Source organism: Chelmon rostratus, chromosome 11 (assembly GCF_017976325.1).
Source record: "Chelmon rostratus isolate fCheRos1 chromosome 11, fCheRos1.pri, whole genome shotgun sequence".
Classification (NCBI taxonomy): Eukaryota; Metazoa; Chordata; class Actinopteri; order Chaetodontiformes; family Chaetodontidae; genus Chelmon; species Chelmon rostratus.
In genome coordinates, this window is record NC_055668.1 from 12,324,069 (window position 1) to 12,342,936 (window position 18,868).

Below are 18,868 nucleotides of genomic sequence, written 5' to 3' on the forward strand. Positions count from 1 at the left end.
GCAGTTACATGTTTCTGCAGAGAAGCAGGATGGACAGGCAGACAGCTTGTGCAGATCTGTAACAACCAATACCAGACAAGAATAAATGAAGCCTAACAGCCCTGTATAATGAAATACAGTGTGTACACGTAGTTCGGCAGGACTCATAGCGTGAGAAAACTGTTTAGTGTGCGGTACATTTAAGCACATAGGATGTGGTCCAGTAATAAATTAAATGGCATCACTGGTTCCCTTCCCTCCCCTGTGATTCCAATAACTATAAAACAAGAACTGTTACCATTTAATCCATGAGTTCCATGAGTTGAGCGATTCAGTCAGAATACCTGAATAAGTCAATGTTTTTGGAATGACGGCAAGTCCTTCCTCTTTGGTAATGTGCCCGAAATAAGTTGCATTTCCCTTATACAGTAACTATTACATCAGCCTACTTCCTACTATTCTGTGGTATTGGTATTTCAATCCAACTGCAGAGGACAAATTTAAGGCTTTCCTGTCAAAAAAATGAAATATGATGCAGTTGACACTATAAGGTGGCCACGCTGAGGTAAAAATGACTATTCAGCACACAATAAAAGCCTTATCTATATAAAGCTCAATCTTTCAGCAAATATTTTGTGCACTGTTACAGATAGACTGAGGTCTGATTTTCAAACATTTTACTGTTAGGGGAAGTAAAGAGTGAAGGTACTGAATCAATAGGAAAGTGTCTGTGACTGAGGCACATTCCTGCAGTATAGGACAAAACATCCTCCAATGTCAATGTCCTTCCTGCACAAGACACCTGCACTCTTTCCCCACTCTGACATGAGAGTACACAGACAGTGAAAGCTTTGGCAGGTTGGGATAATGTTACAATTAAGGGGAAAAGACCCCAAACTTTCCTTCTGTGTCTAGCAAGATAGTCATTATAATAGGTAACGGTTGTGTATGGCTGTATGGTTATATGCTGTGGGGAGCCAGTCCCCTAATTTTCTAGTTAACATAGCCCAGAGGTGATTTGCTTTTGTGCCATTTTCTACTGCAAAATAATGTTCTTTAAGCCACAGAAAAACAAGTCATTAACGCAAGCATTTCAGACATGTTATTCACAAACCACATCCGAAAATATTCCCGTTTCAGAACAAGCCTAAAAATGAAAACGCTGCCTTTCAAAAGTTGTAAAAATTTAAAATCTGTGTTAGTATCAAGTCTGAATATTTCAACACTGAGCACAGTCACGCTCACACAGATTCACACCAAGTGTGAAATATAATGTGAAATAGGTAACCTGTGTGGGATCTGTGTCATGCTATTTCAAGCAAGTGTAGACATAAAATTTTGGGACAGGACACAGAAAACGCCCACAACTTGCCCACATATTCAAAACCTGACAATTTCACCAATTTACCATGGCAGCCTACACTTACAAAACTGTATTTTTTTTGTAAGAGAAAACAAAATAACTCCCATGACTTTTGCGATCTTATGACTCAGACAAAGATCTGCCAAGCACATTTAATCTGAAATTGAAAAAAATCTACTCTGAAGTAGATGCAAATAAAAAAGCAATGGCTATTTTATATTCAGAGGTCAAGTGACAACTTCAGTTTGTACCTACAGATTTTGCGGACCCCGAGACCCAAAGCAAGATCTGTGAATTTTGAATTGTTTTATAACATTATGAACTTGTGACATAAACTAAAAATAAAGAAGAGAAAAAGAAGAAGAGATTCTTAGGAGAAAAGGAAGTTGACTTTGCTTCTAACATAGATTTAGCATCTCCTAAGAACTAAGTCGGGAAATAGGTGGAAAGAGTTAATAATGTCATTCAAAGGCTTCTTCCTATGAATCTCCCATTCAAAGATGCTAGTGTGTTTGTCGTTGGCCGGAGGACATTCTTCAATGAATGGGATGGATGCTGCTACTATCACAGAGTGTGCTGAAGGTGGACAGCTGCATCCTGAGTAGCTGTTCAACTAAAGAAAAAAACATGTGGGTATTGTAGCGGATGTAGTGGAACGTGTGTGGTTTTGTGCATCTGCTCTTCTGTGTAGTTTAGTGAGTGTGTACTGAAAGGAATCTCCACTTCACTGCTCTTCACAGCGACTGGCCACAGTGAGGGGGGGAGTGGTTTAAACTCTGTTAGCTAATCAGCGGGGCCATGGGCAGCTCAAACAAGTGGTTGGGGGCTTGATGAAAGGCGAGCAACATGCAGTCTGGCACCGGTAACCTAAGGGAATGACACACTACCTCTAATTCCTGATGGCTTTTTCTCCTCCTCCCACTGAGAGGTAATAAAAGGAATCTGCAGAACCTCAAGAGGATTGTTTACACTTGGATGCTGTTGGGGAAAGACATCCAGTCATTGAGAGAAGACTAGGGAGAGTTAGAATTGTACTAACTTTGTTTTTAGCTACAGAACTCCACGATGAAAATGCTGAATGTGGACTTGCTAGTTTTAAGTTTCTGCCTTGGTCTGGGGACAGGATACGCTGCTGTGGGTAAGAGACAGTATCAGATCCAAAATGGGCCATGTAGCTACACCTTTCTGTTGCCAGAGCAGGAAAACTGCCAAACCCAGAGCAGCAACTACAACTATCCAGTTCAAAAGGATGGACCTGTGGACGACGAGTCCGCTCAAAGGCTGGAACAACTGGAGATCACCATGGAGAACAACACACAGTGGCTGCTTAAGGTAAAGTTATGTCACACCCATGATATCACATCAGTACAAGAGACTGTGATTTATTAGAGATTTGAGAGTGATAGTTTCAGAGGAAAAGCGGACGAAGTCTATTTAGGTACCTGAGACTGACTATGATGATGTGTAAGATGACAAAATGTACTGAAGAGCTAAACAATAACCCTTTACACTTTCGTCACTGGAGATATTTGGGCTTCCTTTCCAAATGAACGACAGAAGTTAGCAGCTTTGAACAACAAACAAACACTCAGAACATCAAAATAATTTTGGTGAGCTGCTGACTTTGCAGGATTTCCTGCTGAAACATTCGTAGAAATGTACAATTTTGGACACCCAGAATGACAAGAAACTTCTTTCAGGGATAATTGCTGTTTTTGTTTTCTTGTGACTGGCAGATTATTCAGTCTCATACTAAAGCACAAGCTCTCAAGTGTTGTACTAACATGAGTGAGGCCTGACCGAGACACAAAATAAAAGAGTGAGGAGAATTCTCCAGTAAATAACAAAATCAGTTTAAATTAGCAAACTAGAACAATTTTGTCTAATTGTAGAGTTATGTCAGGGCTGTAACACATAAAAAAAAAACAAGAACAGTGATACCAGCCATATTCTATTTAAATAAAATCTTTCTTTCTTTCTTTAAAGACTGGCTGATTCTCTAGGAATCTGTTTTGATTTAGCAAATGTGGAAGGAAGACAAAAAATGTGCTGAGTGTTTGTGAGGCGGTTTCATTAAGTGCCAAGGGACATAATGGGTTCGATGACTGACAAAGACTCAACGCAGGTGTCCACACGAGGGATGCATACTTCCCTTTCAGTTTGCTGAACCATTAACCAACTCTTTTCTAGGCCCCTCTCTTCTCCCTCTTCAGAGTGTGATTACTGATCTCTGTACAATACAAGACGAACCAAACGAGACAAGAACACCTCACAGCTTGATCACACGATTCCCGTCTGGTAACATAAAACAAGCTCTGATCTGTTCCACAGGAGAGCTCAGAGGGCACTCTTCTTTGATGTTCTTCATGATCTAGACGCTGCTACTCAGTAACTCGCTCACACAGACAACAGCTCAAGTGCTGGCTCAGAAACCAAAGACTATTTGCAAACACAAATGAGCATTTCACAAAGGCCAGCAGCAACATCTGACAGGTCAAATATTTCTTACAAACATGGAGGAAGGCTTCAGTGCCTTCTTATGCTGTGCGATTTCACCAAATTAATTTCCACATGAGGAGATAAATATGGGAGAAGAACTCACAGCTAAGGTGTGATGGTTTAAGTTTCACAGGAAACGCTCTTTGCTAAAATTAACGTTATTTTTTTTTTTTACTACACTCATGTCTAATAGCACCCAAGTATAATACAGACTACGATTATTAAATAGTATACATTTCGACAGCTCTGTATTAACAAAGCGGCATTAGACTTTGTAAAGGTCTATCAGTAGGCAAATGTCCCACAATATGTAATGTATGTAATTAATATCTCAGAAGAAATACGTCAGAGGAGTGGTAGACAAGTGCGGTGTTCCACAGCTCATTGCAGATAAAATAAGAGAGAAACTTTTGTTATACAGCTAAACAAACAAACACAAAGAAAGAAAAAGAAGACTTTGGTCTATATTAATTAAGTTTACCGGTAATTATATATGAAAGTGTTCAAATAATAAAATTATTAGAAGATGCATGAGGTGAAATGTACCCGCTAAGGTTTCAGCTCCACTTTATCTAAATAGGTATAAAATGATAGGAAAATAATTCACTGATGGATGGATAGACGGATGATATGTATAGCTTTACTCAAACAATAATCACTTTCCTCTTTATGGAAGTTTATAGCTTGATGGCTGAAAAGAAGGGCTTAGAGTGTAAATAACTTGAGACAACACATCATCGACACCTTATGTAGAGGAATCAATTAACAGCTTAACTAACTTTCACTTCTGTCACATAAACGTCTTCAGGATGTCTACAGAAAGTAGCCTTTCCGTGACCCACAACCACACATATCCTGCAAACTATTAAAAAAAAAAAGGGTTAAAATCAGTATACAGTACTTCCATCAGATCTGATTTACTTATTTGAAATCTGAGTACAATCACTTCGTTTCTGAAATATCTATTTACACCACACCAGCTGATGACAACAATTTGTTGTCACGCTCTCATGTGAATGAGTAACACAGTCATTTCTTACTGACGCCTTTGAGGCACAGGGAGTAAACAACTGATTAGATCACTGACCGTCAATGGGACATCCTGCCAACAATTCAAATGACAACCTTCCACCTACCACACATCCCTGTGTGTATCCAAGAACATAAACAAACTGGAAGTCGTGAAAGGAAGACAAACAAAATTAGCACTAATTGCAGCTGTTACTCGTATTTGGGTTAAGAAAAATAATAATAAAGCTGTTTGTTTGCGGTTGCACGACTGACTGATGAGTAAATAGCAAGTGATTATGCAAACTTACTGTAGATGACAAAGATATTCAACTGACGCTGCTTCGTACACTCATACCGTCATGAAGGATGTAACTCCTCACTCAACACTTCCATCCTGTTTACGAGTCGTGTGACCTGATTGCCACTCAGGAACACCATGCAGGAAATAACTTAATGATTGGTGTCGGTCTAAATCTGGCAATACTGTAAGGTAGATAACGATGAATCTTGTAAAGATGAAACATTGACCTTTTCCCACCCTGAGGGCATCTGAGCCATTGTATTATTCCTATGATTAAGAGGTCTGATATGGGCAAGGTTATATCAGAACTGTAAATGTTTGTTATCTTCCTGAGTTAAGATGATTAATAATAAAGTGTATCCATATCATTTCATTTCTTTGCCAAGAAAACATTATAATCTAGTATTTTCCAAATTTTGGCCCTCAGGACAAACAACTACTTGTGATTGACTTTCAATCTTCTTCCAAAATATGTGACACCAGATAATAAAAACAACTGATAATACCTTGTTATGATACAGGTTTGTTCACCTTCAACCCTATAGCTCTCATTAAATAATGGAACAACCGTGCTACATCGTAATACTCTGATATACCACCAATCTATTTCTGAAATAGGTTGCTAAATGCATATTTTCATACACTTCTAGCATGCAAATATAAAGGCAATACTGAATTTTGAAAAATAAGACTTTTTGAACATTTTTCTCAACTTCCTTTAAGAAGCCTGGCTACACACCCAATAATAATACACAGTATGTACATTATCATGAAGTTGCTCAACTGTCGATACTTCACTCTCTATGATCATGGTGTTAACTGCAGTCCAGTCAGTGTACAATGAACTCTCAAACGAATATTAGTCCCTGGTTTGAGTTCCTCATCCAACAGCGTAAATCTGAAGAAAAGAGAACAAGTGACGAGCTGCTCTGTGTCCAACATTACAGAAACAGCACTCAGCTGTCAATCTGTGAACTAGCATGATGACTATGAACGATACAGGATTGTGCATGCACAACAAATCCACTGATTCCAGATACTAATCAATACCTGTTAAAAACTGCCTAAGGCTAATTGTCTTCCTTCTGTGCTGCAGCTAGAGAACTACATACAGGACAGCATGAAGCAGGACATGGTCCAGATCCAACAGACCGCTGTACACAACCACACAGCTACAATGATTGAAATTGGAACAAACCTGTTGAGTCAAACTGCAGAGCAAACAAGGAAACTGACCAATGTGGAGGCACAGGTGAGGCTGCTACTTTAAACATACAGAAGTAAGCATTGCTAAGTGCACACATTCTCTGTAACTGAACACTGAGAAAATCAAAACAGTTTACACCTGTTTACACAGATGGATAATAGGATTCTTAACAGAGTAACATGCTAATTAAAATGTGGTGCAAGTTTATCAGTTGTTTTTAATGACATGAACACATTCATTTGTTCTCTGCGATACACTGCATTAAATAACGTCGCTCCAAAGTGTTAAAAAATAAGCAGAGGGAAAAACAGGCATGACTGCGTCAGTTTATTATTGTGGCTACACGTCAATGACCTTATGTGAGCCAACTGTACAGCATTTCCTGTTATTAGCACCACTCGTATTCCCACAGAAAGGGTCTATCAGTTTGTCACAATCAGACATCCGTCTGTTCAAAGACATCAACAGCTCCATTGGAGACACATAGCTAGGATCCATGTAAACAACCTGCTTTTTGCTGAGTTCAGTTCCTCCAAAATGGGAAATTAGCGACAAGGTCCACAACCCCAGAGTTTAGTTCAATATGTCTGTCTGTAAAAAATAGGTGGATTTTGAAAGTTTCCCTTGTTCAGGTACGTCTGCTCTACTGGAACTTGGTTGTTCTTTCCTGTCATGGTTTTCCATTTTGCAAATGGCTGGCTGTTCACTTTAAGTTCAAACTGGACTTTGGTTCAACTTGATCTAGTAATGGAATTCAGAATTTAATATCTAAACAATTTTGACAAATTGTCTGGACATTTTCTTTTTGAAGGATTGTTATGTCATTTAGGATTTTAGTGTTGTTTATTGTTCTTTTGCCACACCTTCTTATATGTTACATGCTTTTTACTTGCTTTCTAAATTGCTGCAGGCCTTGTTGTTAATCAAACTATATTCAACACTAAAATTAAGAAATGTCAGATGCAACTGCATAATTTCAAAATAAAGTAGTCCTCTGGTAGATCAGTCACAGATTGTCATAACCGTTCAAAAATCAACTGGTGGATAAATGGATAATTTCAAAAGGTATCTTTAGGTCACTGCCTAACTGACCTCCTTCACTTTGTTCTTTTGTTTTTAGGTAATTCATCACACAACTCGACTGGAGCGTAAACTTCTTGAAAATTCCTTGTCAACCAACAAGTTGGAAAAACAACTGATTGTCCAAACAAATGAAATCAACAAGCTGAATGACAAAAACAGGTGAGGACACCAAATCGAATGGAAAATAACAGATACTTCTTATTTTCAGGGCCACTGACAATACAGTGTTGGGCTAATGTGCAAAACAAAGATGAAGCTCGATGTTGAACTTGTCTGCTTCTCCTCAGCTTTCTGGAGAAAAAGGTGGGGGAGATGGAGGTGCAAAGGCAAATGGAGCTGAAGATGCTTCGAGATGAAAAGGAGCAGCTTCAATCTCTAATACTGAGGCAGACGGTCATCATAGGCGAGTTGGAGCAGCAGCTGCTCAAAGTCTCCTCCAACAACACTGTACTGCAGCATCAGCAGCAGGAGCTACTGGACACCGTGAACAATCTCATTCACACCATTGCTGTCGGCTCAGCTCGAGGTGAGTCAGCACTCCAGGTGATCGCAACCTCTTTACTCTATGGTATAGTTATCAATGAAAGGCAGCCTACGTATGCATTCCTTTAAGTTTTATACTTATGTTTGTAAAACACATCCATTTTATGTGGTTGTGCTGTTGTATTGGATTGCACAAAAAAGCCTGCAATCACCACCTGATCCCCATTCAAAGCATCAAAGCAATAAATGTGCCCCTTTTTTCTGAAAATGTGAACAGTTCTACACTGTTCAATCGTGTGTTGTCAAATTAAGAAGGCTGATTTCTCCTGCAGAGAGCAAAACTGTCATGATGCAGGACACCCCTACCACCTTCCTGGACTGTGCTGTGGTCTTCAAGTCAGGAAACACCCAAAGTGGAGTCTATACTCTCACATTACCCAACACTACAGTAGAGGTGAAGGTAAAGCCAGCCAGTTTAACTGATTCAGACTATCCCAACCTTAAGGTGGTAGTTCACTCACGTATACTAAGACAGAAATAAAAAACTTAGGAGGTTCAGTAATCTGGTTGTAAAAGGAGGAGACGTCTTGCGAGGTCACGTTTTCGTACCGGTTAATGCAATGACAGTGCATATATTCCGGATATGCACACAGGCATGCACTGACCTACACACACTCACACAAGCTCAGCACTCAAGGGCTCAGTAAACAGTATTGTGTTTGAGGGCGGGGTAGTTACATTAACATGTTCTCAGACTTTCATTAACAATGTGCATGCTTGAGCTAAAACTGTGATCTCCTTAGATACTTTTCAGCAGATCAGACTTAGACTTCAATTCTGTATCCCTTCCCTGCAACTTAACATTTGTTTAAACCCAACTCAAATCAGACTCAATTGTCAAATAATAAATGAGCACAAATTCTTTACAGAGCATTCATTCTGAATTATTAATTACGGCAACTCCTTTTTCTTTATGTGTGAAGGCTTTCTGTGACATGGAGACAGAAGGAGGTGGCTGGACAGTACTACAAAAACGCTTTGACGGCCGTGTTGACTTTCACCGTACGTGGCAGGAGTACAAAAAGGTAAAAAGCTATCAAGAAGAAATTCTTCCCTGAAAAAAATATAACCTAGGCTACGGTTTCGTTCCAAATGCACAATACAGTTGCCAGATTTAGATTTGGCCATCGACTGAGAGCGTGATAAGGGTCTGGTGATTCTGCACTGTTAGAGGAAATTCCTAGATGCAATCCAAAGAAGAAGGGACTACAACTGCAACAAGCACAGATATCTTGTGTTCGCCATCTGCCACTCAAGAAATAATGGCAGCAAGGCACCCCCGATATTCTGAAACCACAACCATTTTAGGACAACATTCAATCACTGCATATCTAACATTTCTGCAAGTGCATCCAAAACTTTGCTTATAATCTACAATCAAAACGGCATCTAATTGATTCCCATAAATAGTGACCAGCATTTCTGATGCCAAGTAGGAGATACATTAGCCAACATCAGGCCAAAAAGAATCTCAAGTCCAACCTCAATTCCCAACAGAGCAATCATTACAGTGGAAACCATTCATGCCATTTCCTTTATTCCTACCACAAAGAAAGCTTGGTTTAAACAAGCATTCCTTCTCATCAATATCTCATTGTGAAAATGAATATTTGAGATTGTTTTGTGTAACAGCTGAAAGAAAAAATAAAATCCAGTGTAACAGCAAATAAATGTACCGTACATGGTGGCCAAATGTGTGTTTGCTGTTTTCTTAAAGGATTGAGCAACCTAGAAGTTCCTCTTGCAGGGGTTCATCACAGTTTACTTGCATTTGTTTTGTGTCTTTTCAGGGGTTTGGAGAACCTTCAGGTGAATTCTGGTTAGGAAATGAATTTGTCTCCAGACTGACAATTCAACAGTCCTACAGACTAAGGATCCAGCTGAGTGACTGGGAAGGAAACTCTGGATTCTCACAATACGACCAGTTTTCTCTTGACAGCGAAGCACAAAATTACAGGTATGTTGTATCATAGACATCAATGTGCAACATTTTTGGTGGCAATTACTGAACATTGTTAAATTTTTACCTTAATGTAAAATGTTACAGCTCATGTAGGTCAAGTTATTAAGAGCAAAAAGCCCATCAGCAAATAATTCTTCTCTCTTACAACAGTGCTTTGAAGTCTGCTAACCTTGAACAAGTACCAAAAACTGTTGCCAATTTTCAGGCAAGGAGCATAACTAAAGCACAGCCTCAAAACTCACAGCCTTGTAATTATTATGTAGAAATTAACAACTACATTAGTGACAACATTCAGAAGTAATGGTCCTGGAAACAAGGTGCATACTTGAATAAATAAAAGGCATCTCTGAAGCATTATCTTTAGAAGAACTAACATGTAGTGTAGCGTAGTAGCAATCTACAACATATGTGAATATCTTCCCAAAGGTAAAAGCATGGAGGCTGGCTGCAATTATCTTATCATACCACTTTTTCTACTAACCTTGACTAACTGAATTTGCTCCGGTTGTTAACTAAGAGGGATTCATTCTACAGTCTTTTATGATTTCTAGCTAACAGACGCATATATAGTTATCTCCCAGATACTACATTTGGGGGGTAAAAACAAAGACAGCTCATAACCATAAATGCTGACCTCCAAGCAAAACACATTATAGAAATTCCTCTGGATGGAGAATATTTACTTCCTGACACTGATTTACTGGCATCAGCCCAAAGAAAATGTAATAAAACTGGTCAGTGTTTGAAAAATAGGAAATACATAAAATGTCTTGGAATTCTAACATTTTGTCTGCACCTCTTGGCAACAACAAAACCTTCAGAAACATTTTCTTTTCCGAACCCCAAGCTGATTTCAGGAATGGAATGGATACTTCCTTTGAATTTGACAAACAGACCTTGCAATGCTCCAATTCAACACAGTTCTATTCAGGTTTAAAGTCTACTTGACTATGACCAATTTGGTCTTCAGTTAGTTGGCTCACTAATTCCAAGCAACTCCTACAGAGAAACTACAGAAACACATATCAAAAACAGCAGAAATGACAGTAATGCAAATAGATCCTTATGCCAAACCCCAATTTAGATCTATTAGTAAAAGCTACGGCCAAAGAACTGTAAGTGAGTGGGACATTGCCTTTTGAGGAACAGCAATCATGGACTTCCTCCTCCTCTTCCTTCATTTTTCCTTTTCCATTCGACAGGATACACCTTAAAGGCTACAGTGGAACAGCAGGCAAAATAAGCAGCATTGGGCAGCCAGGAAGTGATTTCAGTACAAAGGATGCAGACAACGACAAATGTGTTTGCAAATGTTCACAACTGACAACAGGGGGTAAGAAACATGTTTTCGTAAACAACTCATGCTTCTGAATAATTGTGCTAGTCGAGAAAACACAATAATGACGACAGTTTGCGAATAGCACTTGTTTTGTAAGAAATTCCCACCCACCCAAATCTTGGCATATCCCTCAAAAATCTTCAAGGGCATTTTAAGCACTCCCGTACTTTTGTGGCCAGGTCAAAGAGCACAATTAGCTCAGAGTTAATCACTGATCAACTCATTGGGGAATTCAGCCCCTACAATGGCTGACATTAATAGCCTGGGAACAGAGCTTTTCCCTCTCTCCTCTTGTAGCTTAAGGGTCCTCCTCTGTTCCCTTGAAAGTGACTCTGCTGCCAGAAGTTTGTATCCCTCTGTATTGGGGTCTGCCAAATGAGCATGAAAGCATGAAAACCCTAACCCTATCCCTTTCTTCCCATGAGGGGTCTCTCACAAGGGACTCACATCATGCACAATCGTGACTGAGTGGCACTGACCCAGTAAAAAGAGTGAAGCAGGATCTGCCATTGCAAATATGAGGCTGCCTGTTTTGAATGAACAGAAATTTATGTAGACGTAGATGTAAATTATTAGATACACCTCTCAGTATAATGCTTTTTTTTTACTCTCCACCAGTTTTGCTCATCCAAGTCTGTCATCATGACCAGTCTAGTGTTGATGGGGCTGAAAACTACAAGTTTGAATAGAAAAAAATTATGTGTGGAGTAAGAAAGATGTGAGCTTACCAGACCTCTGTAGTGGATATTGTTATGTAATGTGTGGAGTGAAAAAAGACGACATAGACAACGCTGGTTTTTGTTTTTAACTGTCCATCTTAAGTACGACAATCTTACAGGAGTACAATGCTAAATCGGTGGAGTGGAACGTTTGCATGCATTATCCTTATTGACAACATTACATTTAAAATATTAATGTTTGTTTTGATGTTCCAGGTTGGTGGTTTGACGCCTGTGGTCCGTCCAATTTGAATGGGATGTATTATCAACAAGGCCAAAACTCAAATCGTTTCAATGGAATCAAATGGTACTACTGGAAAGGCTCGGGCTACTCACTGAAGTCCACCACAATGATGATCAGACCAGCAGACTTCTCAGGTTCCCTTTGACTGTCACTTTCAGATTAAACAGAGTGGGAAGAAAATTCTGCCTGACAAACAGCAACAAACAACAAAACCAAAAATAAAAATTCTCAAGGGAGCCAAAGCACTTCATGAAAATATTTTTACATACCTTTGGAAAGACATATTTTTTGCATGTTTATATGTTTAATAATTTGAATCAAATGGGTTGTTGCAAAAAAAATATGAAATTTATACTGAAAATATGACTGTGGTGTGTATAGATAACTGTAGGTATAGTAATTACATTGAGTAATAACAGCTAGCTAACCAGACAGGAGAGGCCAGAGTACAATGTGACATTAATTAATTTAATTTCTTGAATGGGTTTTTATGTAGTTTAAGCACCCTTTCAACTCTGTTTCGAATAATAGCTGCTTGTGTCATTGTAAAACAGACTATGGTACAACATGCAGATAAACAACTGTTCCAAAGCGACTGCTATGAGTTCTTTGAAAAGTTTCTGTTGACTGCCTAAAATGTAACTACAAATGTAAAAATGCCACAGAAAACGTTTGTCTGAAGATAACACTGTTTTTCTCCAGAGAATGTATGTACATGTGTTGTTTAATTTATATGTAGATTTTAAGGTTGATATTTAACATTATTGTATATGATGAGATATGATGAGATTTGTCACAAATGTTCAGTGCTAGCTTCTAGCTAGTTAACAATTTCATTGCACATAAACTAAGAGGAAATCTTTTAATATAATTCTGCAGTACCTTCCCACATGCTCATGCAGGATGGTGAGCTTTTTGCAGTCCACTGGGAACGTATTTTTTTAACTTATGTAATGTTTCTTTGAAAATTATGAGAAGCAGAATATGAGAAAGCTGTATGAGTGAGGAAGCTGAATTTCTCACAAGTAAACACTGGCTTTAGATCTTTAGCTCTTAAGACCTGGCTTTAGAGTGTTTCACTGTAATGCTCTACCAGCTGTTATATACCTGAAGTTGAATATTAAACACAACCACAAGGCAGAGAACTTGAGACATGAGCCTTAAGTCTTAAGTCCTTTTCCACAATAGTCCTGTTCTACTGTGACAATGAACTGCCTGGTGAATGCACAATTGACATTTATCATTTCTAGTACAAAATAAAAATTCTACATGCTCCAAAGATGTACTTATATTGCTTTTTCACAATCATAGATAAACTGTGTATTTCAAATTTAATTCCCAAATCTCAGAAAGTAGATCTCAGTATAGCTAATAGTGGATAGCATGGATAAAATGATCTATCACAGTATATGTAATTTTATATTGCACTACTGTCATATGTCTTGGCACAGTCAATTTCTTGTAAAATCTGTTTTGAGAAAATACTCAAATATAGACAGATGGGAATTTCAGTTTTTGGCTAATTAAATGATATGACCCGAATACAGTACTTGATCAGATTAATATAAACATCCTGTAAATCCAATATAGCCATAAAGTAGTCCCAATCACTGACTTGTTACAATGATCTAATTCAGAGATATAAAGGGATAGTAACAGTAGAACAATCATGGTCACAAAGAGTTGATTTAAGGTTAAAAAGGAAAAACTGCTTCACATATTGGCCTCATCATGTGACAAGTAGGCTTCAGTCTTTTGATCACAACAAGATAGATATGCAAGAGATGTGGATAAAATTTACTGTGAAAATTGGCTGTTCAAACAATCGCAATCACTCCTCAATTCAGTTTCTATCTCTAATACTGACAAGAGCTGAAGGCAACACCAGAGTCCACAGGACAGAATTGAACTGAATAAAAACAGGGAAGCATTTTGTTTACCAAACATTGGATGCCTCTATAAGAGTAAAGGAATCATTAAAAGCCGTGGGGACACAGAAATCCTTTATGTCTGTCACAACAAAAGACATCATGTAGTTTTAAGAGGAAATGTGTCGACATTTGTCTGCATCAAGACCGTATGTCCTCCCTCACAGTGGCAGGAGGGGACAGTGATTCATGAATGACGAGTTCAGGAAGAGGCAAAATTCACATTTCACACAGGATGCTTCAGGAAAAACAAGCGGACTGAAAATGGATGACTGGCAATAAAAATTAGCAGGTTTCCTTCCAACTTCCTCGGCTTTGGTTTTACGAGCGTTTATTAGTTTTGAGTGTCATAAAGGAGGGCTGCAAAGATGATTTATACAGAGCATTTGATTTATATAGAGAAAATTATTTATACACAGAAAAAAATGTAACTATAAAACTGTAGGAACTTAAACCGTGAGTGTAACGGTTACCAAGTTTTTTTTTTGTCTATATGCAAAGTAAAAAGATTTTTTCATGCTAAAATTGTATGCAGTATGACAGATATTTCTGGTTTGTGTAGAGTTATATTAGTGTGAAGCTCAGCACTTGTCCTGGACTAACTGTGGATAACAGTAACAAAAAGAAAAACAAAACAAAACAACTATTTAGAGGCTTCTACGTTTCTTGTCATTGTCTTGTTATGTATTAATGAGTGCCATGAATTATTAAAACATCTCTTACAAATGATAGGGCCATTAAAATCAATGTAATTGATTGTTGGGTAGTGCACACTTTTACTAGTACAACTAGACTACTAGACTAGTATGGTACTCACCTGTGCTGCAGGAAATTGTTCTGAAAGTTCATATGGTTCCTCTGGAATCCACTGCCTTTGCTCCAAACACCAGAGAATCTATTCAGGACAAATAAAAATAAAAGAGAGTTGTTCATCATCATCTCAAATAATATCAGGTAATAGTTGTGAAACATGTACAAATGACATACCCATTCAAAAGAGAGGATCCAGCAGCCACGAGCTATGCCCAACAGAATATTTAGAGTCCGTCGGTGACCCCAAGACACCACATGAGTTGTGCTCTCACAAACTCGGTCAACGATTGAAAAACCACCCAGTGCTTTCACCACCTGACCCACTATTTGCTGCTTCCTACAAGAGGTAAATAGGGTAGAAAGCAACCAAACAAACCATTAAACAAAATATCTTCTTTTTTTTTTTTTTTTAAACCACCAATGCATTAAAAGTGTTTAAGGCTGGCAACATTTAGCTTAAGACAAAGAGTTGAAAATGTCTGAGGTACTTACTCAGTGGGCATGCTTGTCATGACCAATGTTCTCATAGCCTGAAACAAATATAAACACACACATAACTTATGACAGAGACAGAACATTTTTCACTTAGCATTCTGCAAACAAATGCAACTGTAAAGAAATTTGACAAGTGCTGGAAGTGAGAAAACAAAGAATGAAATCAATCAAACACAACATGTGACTGAATTCAATGCTCAGTGCTATCAAGCCTGTTTTATTTCTGGGGAGTAGTTTGAAGTAGCACAGTGTGATCTAGAAATCCCACATTCTATTGTGTCACATTATCCACGCATTTGGCAAAAAAATAAATGTGAGTAGAGGAGCTATAGAACACAGATTTGATTTAATTTGTTTCTTGGCTTTTGCTTGTGTTTTCTTCAGGTAGCCTAAATAACAGAGTATACAGTATATAAATAAAAGGAAATTGAATGCATGTTATGTTTCTTTAGGTGCTATGCTGAACAGGTAAAAGGACCATTATTCACCAGGCAGACAGGCTGTGCACTTTCAATAACCCTGCCAGATATATAGCTGCATAGAGACCAAAAAGGAAATCAAACACCAAGGCCATGAGTCGAGACAAACATATTCAGAGCCACTGAAAGGGAACTGTAAATTTGTAACCTGACAACTGTGGTCCATCCAGCCTCGTACTTTGACCCCAATACTGCAAGCTATCATCAACACAAACACCTGAGCGGCAGTTAATGACAGGCCCACCGGGCGCTTTCCTGCCACACTCTGATATCTGGTCCCCCAGCTGGAAGTCAGGGGTTAAGGCCTGTTGAACACAGTGGTGCCAAAATGCTGTACCAGCCCAGCCCACTCCAGTCAAGCATCACATTATGCCTGATAAGAAAGTTGGGAAGTCATTCAGTCGTTTACCATCACTCTATGACTGCTACTCCTCAGTTGTACTGACAGAGGTCTTCTTCAAAGGGAAATGTTTTGATATTCCAGTTTGTTAATGATCCACAACAGGGCTACCGCCCAGGACCGCCACGAGGTGACCAGAAAAATCTGCTCATTTTGAGCTCTTTCAAACTAAGTCAAACAACTCAAAACATGGGCAGCTATTCTGAAGGTTCCTCAGAGGGGACTTCGACTTATCTAATGCAGTGGACATGTTCTGGCAGCAGCACAAGAAAACAAGGAATGAAGAATGAGTTCCACATAATGAGCCTCTGACAAAGAGCTGGTGTGAACTGCAGCACAGACTCCGAGCACCAGCGCTCCTGGCACAAATGAAGGAAATTCTTCACTGTATGACTAGGTCTCCTTGATGGCTGCTACTCTGCACTAGCTGAAAATAATGCTATTCAGAAAATCAAATGGAGACGAGGACCCTGGGCCTCCGCAAAAGTTGAGAGACAATTACAAATAACCATTATGAAAGTAAAAATACCACATTACCACAACTGAAGAGCACTTTACATAAGTAATGACTGAAAAATACTATGGGTAAATACACTGGCTCATATTTGTTAACAGGTGAACACCGTCAAAGCAACTTCTTCTGACTCTTGGCTATCACTGAGAATCTTACATAAAGTAAATTGGTGCATAGAAAGACACACAGTCAACCTTGAAACAGAGGGTCATCAGATTTTTAGGCACTCCAGTAGTGTGATGAGTTGATACATTTATAGAAATCATATTTCAAAGCATTTTCATGCATTTGTAACAGAACTGACAGGAAAGAGAGGTATGAATACAGAGAGAGTGCTGGTTAACGGCATGCAACAAAGATCCCCAGCTCAAACAGGGAGACATTGGGGAATGCTGAGTTTCTTGGTTGGCCCCTGAAGATGATTTTTCAAAGAACTGCATCTTTAATAAATAATGGACAGCAAAAAGGGGTAGGAATCATGAGAAGAGAAAAAAGTGGATGCCACGTGACAGGGCCCCATCTGATTTGAAGAAAAGACTCTTGAGTTATACGGTATGTCCCCCAGACGACTGGGCCACCAGGAGAACATACTGTATTATTCAATATTTGTAAGAGGCTAAATGAACAAACTCAGCCTAAACAATTCTGTTACATGTTTACATTCAACACATGTAATTTGATGACATTTCTAGAAGTTCAGAATGACTTTTTTTGAACAGTCTCAACAGAAACAGCCCATCTACGCTGTATTCACCCAAAGCCGAGCAACATGAAATGTATCATCATTTACTATCTGCACTTTCAAAGACTTGTGAGCCATGCAGGTGTGACCTCGGAGTACTTATGCCGGACGACTGTGTTTATCAATTCTGCCTCATGTTTGGACGTTCATCTATTATCTATTGCAGAACTAAGAGAACAACTAAAACATCTCTGTGATCAGGCTACAATAAAGTCAAACCATAACAGATCCCTAGGGGAGATGACGTCATATTTGGCTCGTTTCAGCCACAGCTTGTTGAGGTTACCAGCGTAACGAAAACAGAACCCAGGTGCATTTCACAAGCAAGGAAGTTGTACACTACCATCACAGAGGCAAAAACACAGGAAGCCCCCAAGACCAGACAGAACCTTTTGGCTAGATGCGTCGAACGCCTACAGATATGGAAGTGTATGACCTTATGGAGGATATACTTAAAAAGGAATTACACACACCCTACTAATCTTTACTTCACTTCCTAAGCTTCCTATATTGTCACAGGATTTTGTCATATTCTGCAGCTGCAACAGTTTTGAAAGATGTGAGTATGAGCTCAAGTAAATGAAAGAGTGAAGAAAACAGGAAAATGCATCTAACTCAACACACAGATTGTTTTACACCATGCTCACATTTCTGTATTTCTGTGATGAAGGAAGAAAACAATGCACTGTGCAAAGTTCAGACTGGCTGGGACTAAGAATTTCCCTAAAATGAGGAAAATGTGTCCCCAAATTGTGACCTGTCTCAAAAGAAATCTAGCTGATTTCAAAACACAAAAGTGAACATAAATCAGCAAATAGGAGACTTGTAATTAAAACTGTACAATCCCATGTCACAGCATTTTTAATAAACCACTAAGCCTTCCACTGGTGATTTAATACTTGTTACATCCTGTTTTTGCAGTCCCACTCCAATTTTTCCCATCAACACCAGAAAATGTTCCATTGACATGTGTTTTTTTTGACTTAGTGCAAAAAAAAAAAAGACGAATTCAATCACCTGACACTGCATTACATAGTTGCATAATTCAATTCAGTTAAACATTAAAAACCTCTTACCTTTGTTGTGTTGAGCATTTTCTGAAGACTCAAGCTGAATTGTTTATCGTGATGTTCTTCGTCTTCAGGGGGGATCTCTGTTAAACCAGGTGTCACTGTACATTCATTCCCTCTACCTACATTTGAAAACAAGAAAAACAATTGAAGACAGTGTGTGGGGGGAGTGTCAC

At 38.7% G+C, this 18,868-nt stretch overlaps 2 protein-coding genes across 4 annotated transcripts in view; one reads left to right on the forward strand and one right to left on the reverse strand.

The window, feature by feature from the left end:
• mcph1 (microcephalin 1) overlaps window positions 1-18,868 on the reverse strand; it is a 29,436-nt gene that overhangs the window by 3,630 nt on the left and 6,938 nt on the right. For both annotated transcript variants that reach the window (XM_041947351.1, XM_041947350.1), the window contains exons 10-13: window positions 18,699-18,814; window positions 15,485-15,522; window positions 15,167-15,329; window positions 14,997-15,074 (exon numbers count right to left, since the gene is read on the reverse strand). In XM_041947351.1, the coding sequence (XP_041803285.1) occupies window positions 14,997-15,074; window positions 15,167-15,329; window positions 15,485-15,522; window positions 18,699-18,814 (395 nt within the window). The remainder of the gene's footprint in view (window positions 1-14,996; window positions 15,075-15,166; window positions 15,330-15,484; window positions 15,523-18,698; window positions 18,815-18,868) is intronic.
• On the forward strand, window positions 2,177-13,521 carry angpt2a (angiopoietin 2a). Of its 2 annotated transcripts, none has more exons than XM_041947352.1 (9): window positions 2,177-2,674; window positions 6,250-6,405; window positions 7,481-7,602; window positions 7,731-7,969; window positions 8,259-8,386; window positions 8,910-9,011; window positions 9,777-9,943; window positions 11,152-11,282; window positions 12,224-13,521. In XM_041947352.1, the coding sequence occupies exons 1-9, from the start codon at window positions 2,408-2,410 to the stop codon at window positions 12,394-12,396; spliced, it is 1,485 nt and encodes a 494-aa protein (XP_041803286.1). In that variant the 5' UTR covers window positions 2,177-2,407; the 3' UTR covers window positions 12,397-13,521. The 2 variants fall into 2 exon arrangements, with proteins under 2 accessions (XP_041803286.1, XP_041803287.1); XM_041947353.1 differs by having other exon boundaries at window positions 8,259-8,380.

Excerpts from the sequence above, each read along its gene's own strand:
- angpt2a (XM_041947352.1), top strand. The coding sequence starts at position 2,408 with ATGAAAATGCTGAATGTGGACTTGCTAGTTTTAAGTTTCTGCCTTGGT. Across the intron at positions 7,603-7,730 it reads AAGCTGAATGACAAAAACAG|CTTTCTGGAGAAAAAGGTGG; the intron begins GTGAGGACACCA and ends GCTTCTCCTCAG. Across the intron at positions 9,012-9,776 it reads CGTGGCAGGAGTACAAAAAG|GGGTTTGGAGAACCTTCAGG; the intron begins GTAAAAAGCTAT and ends GTGTCTTTTCAG.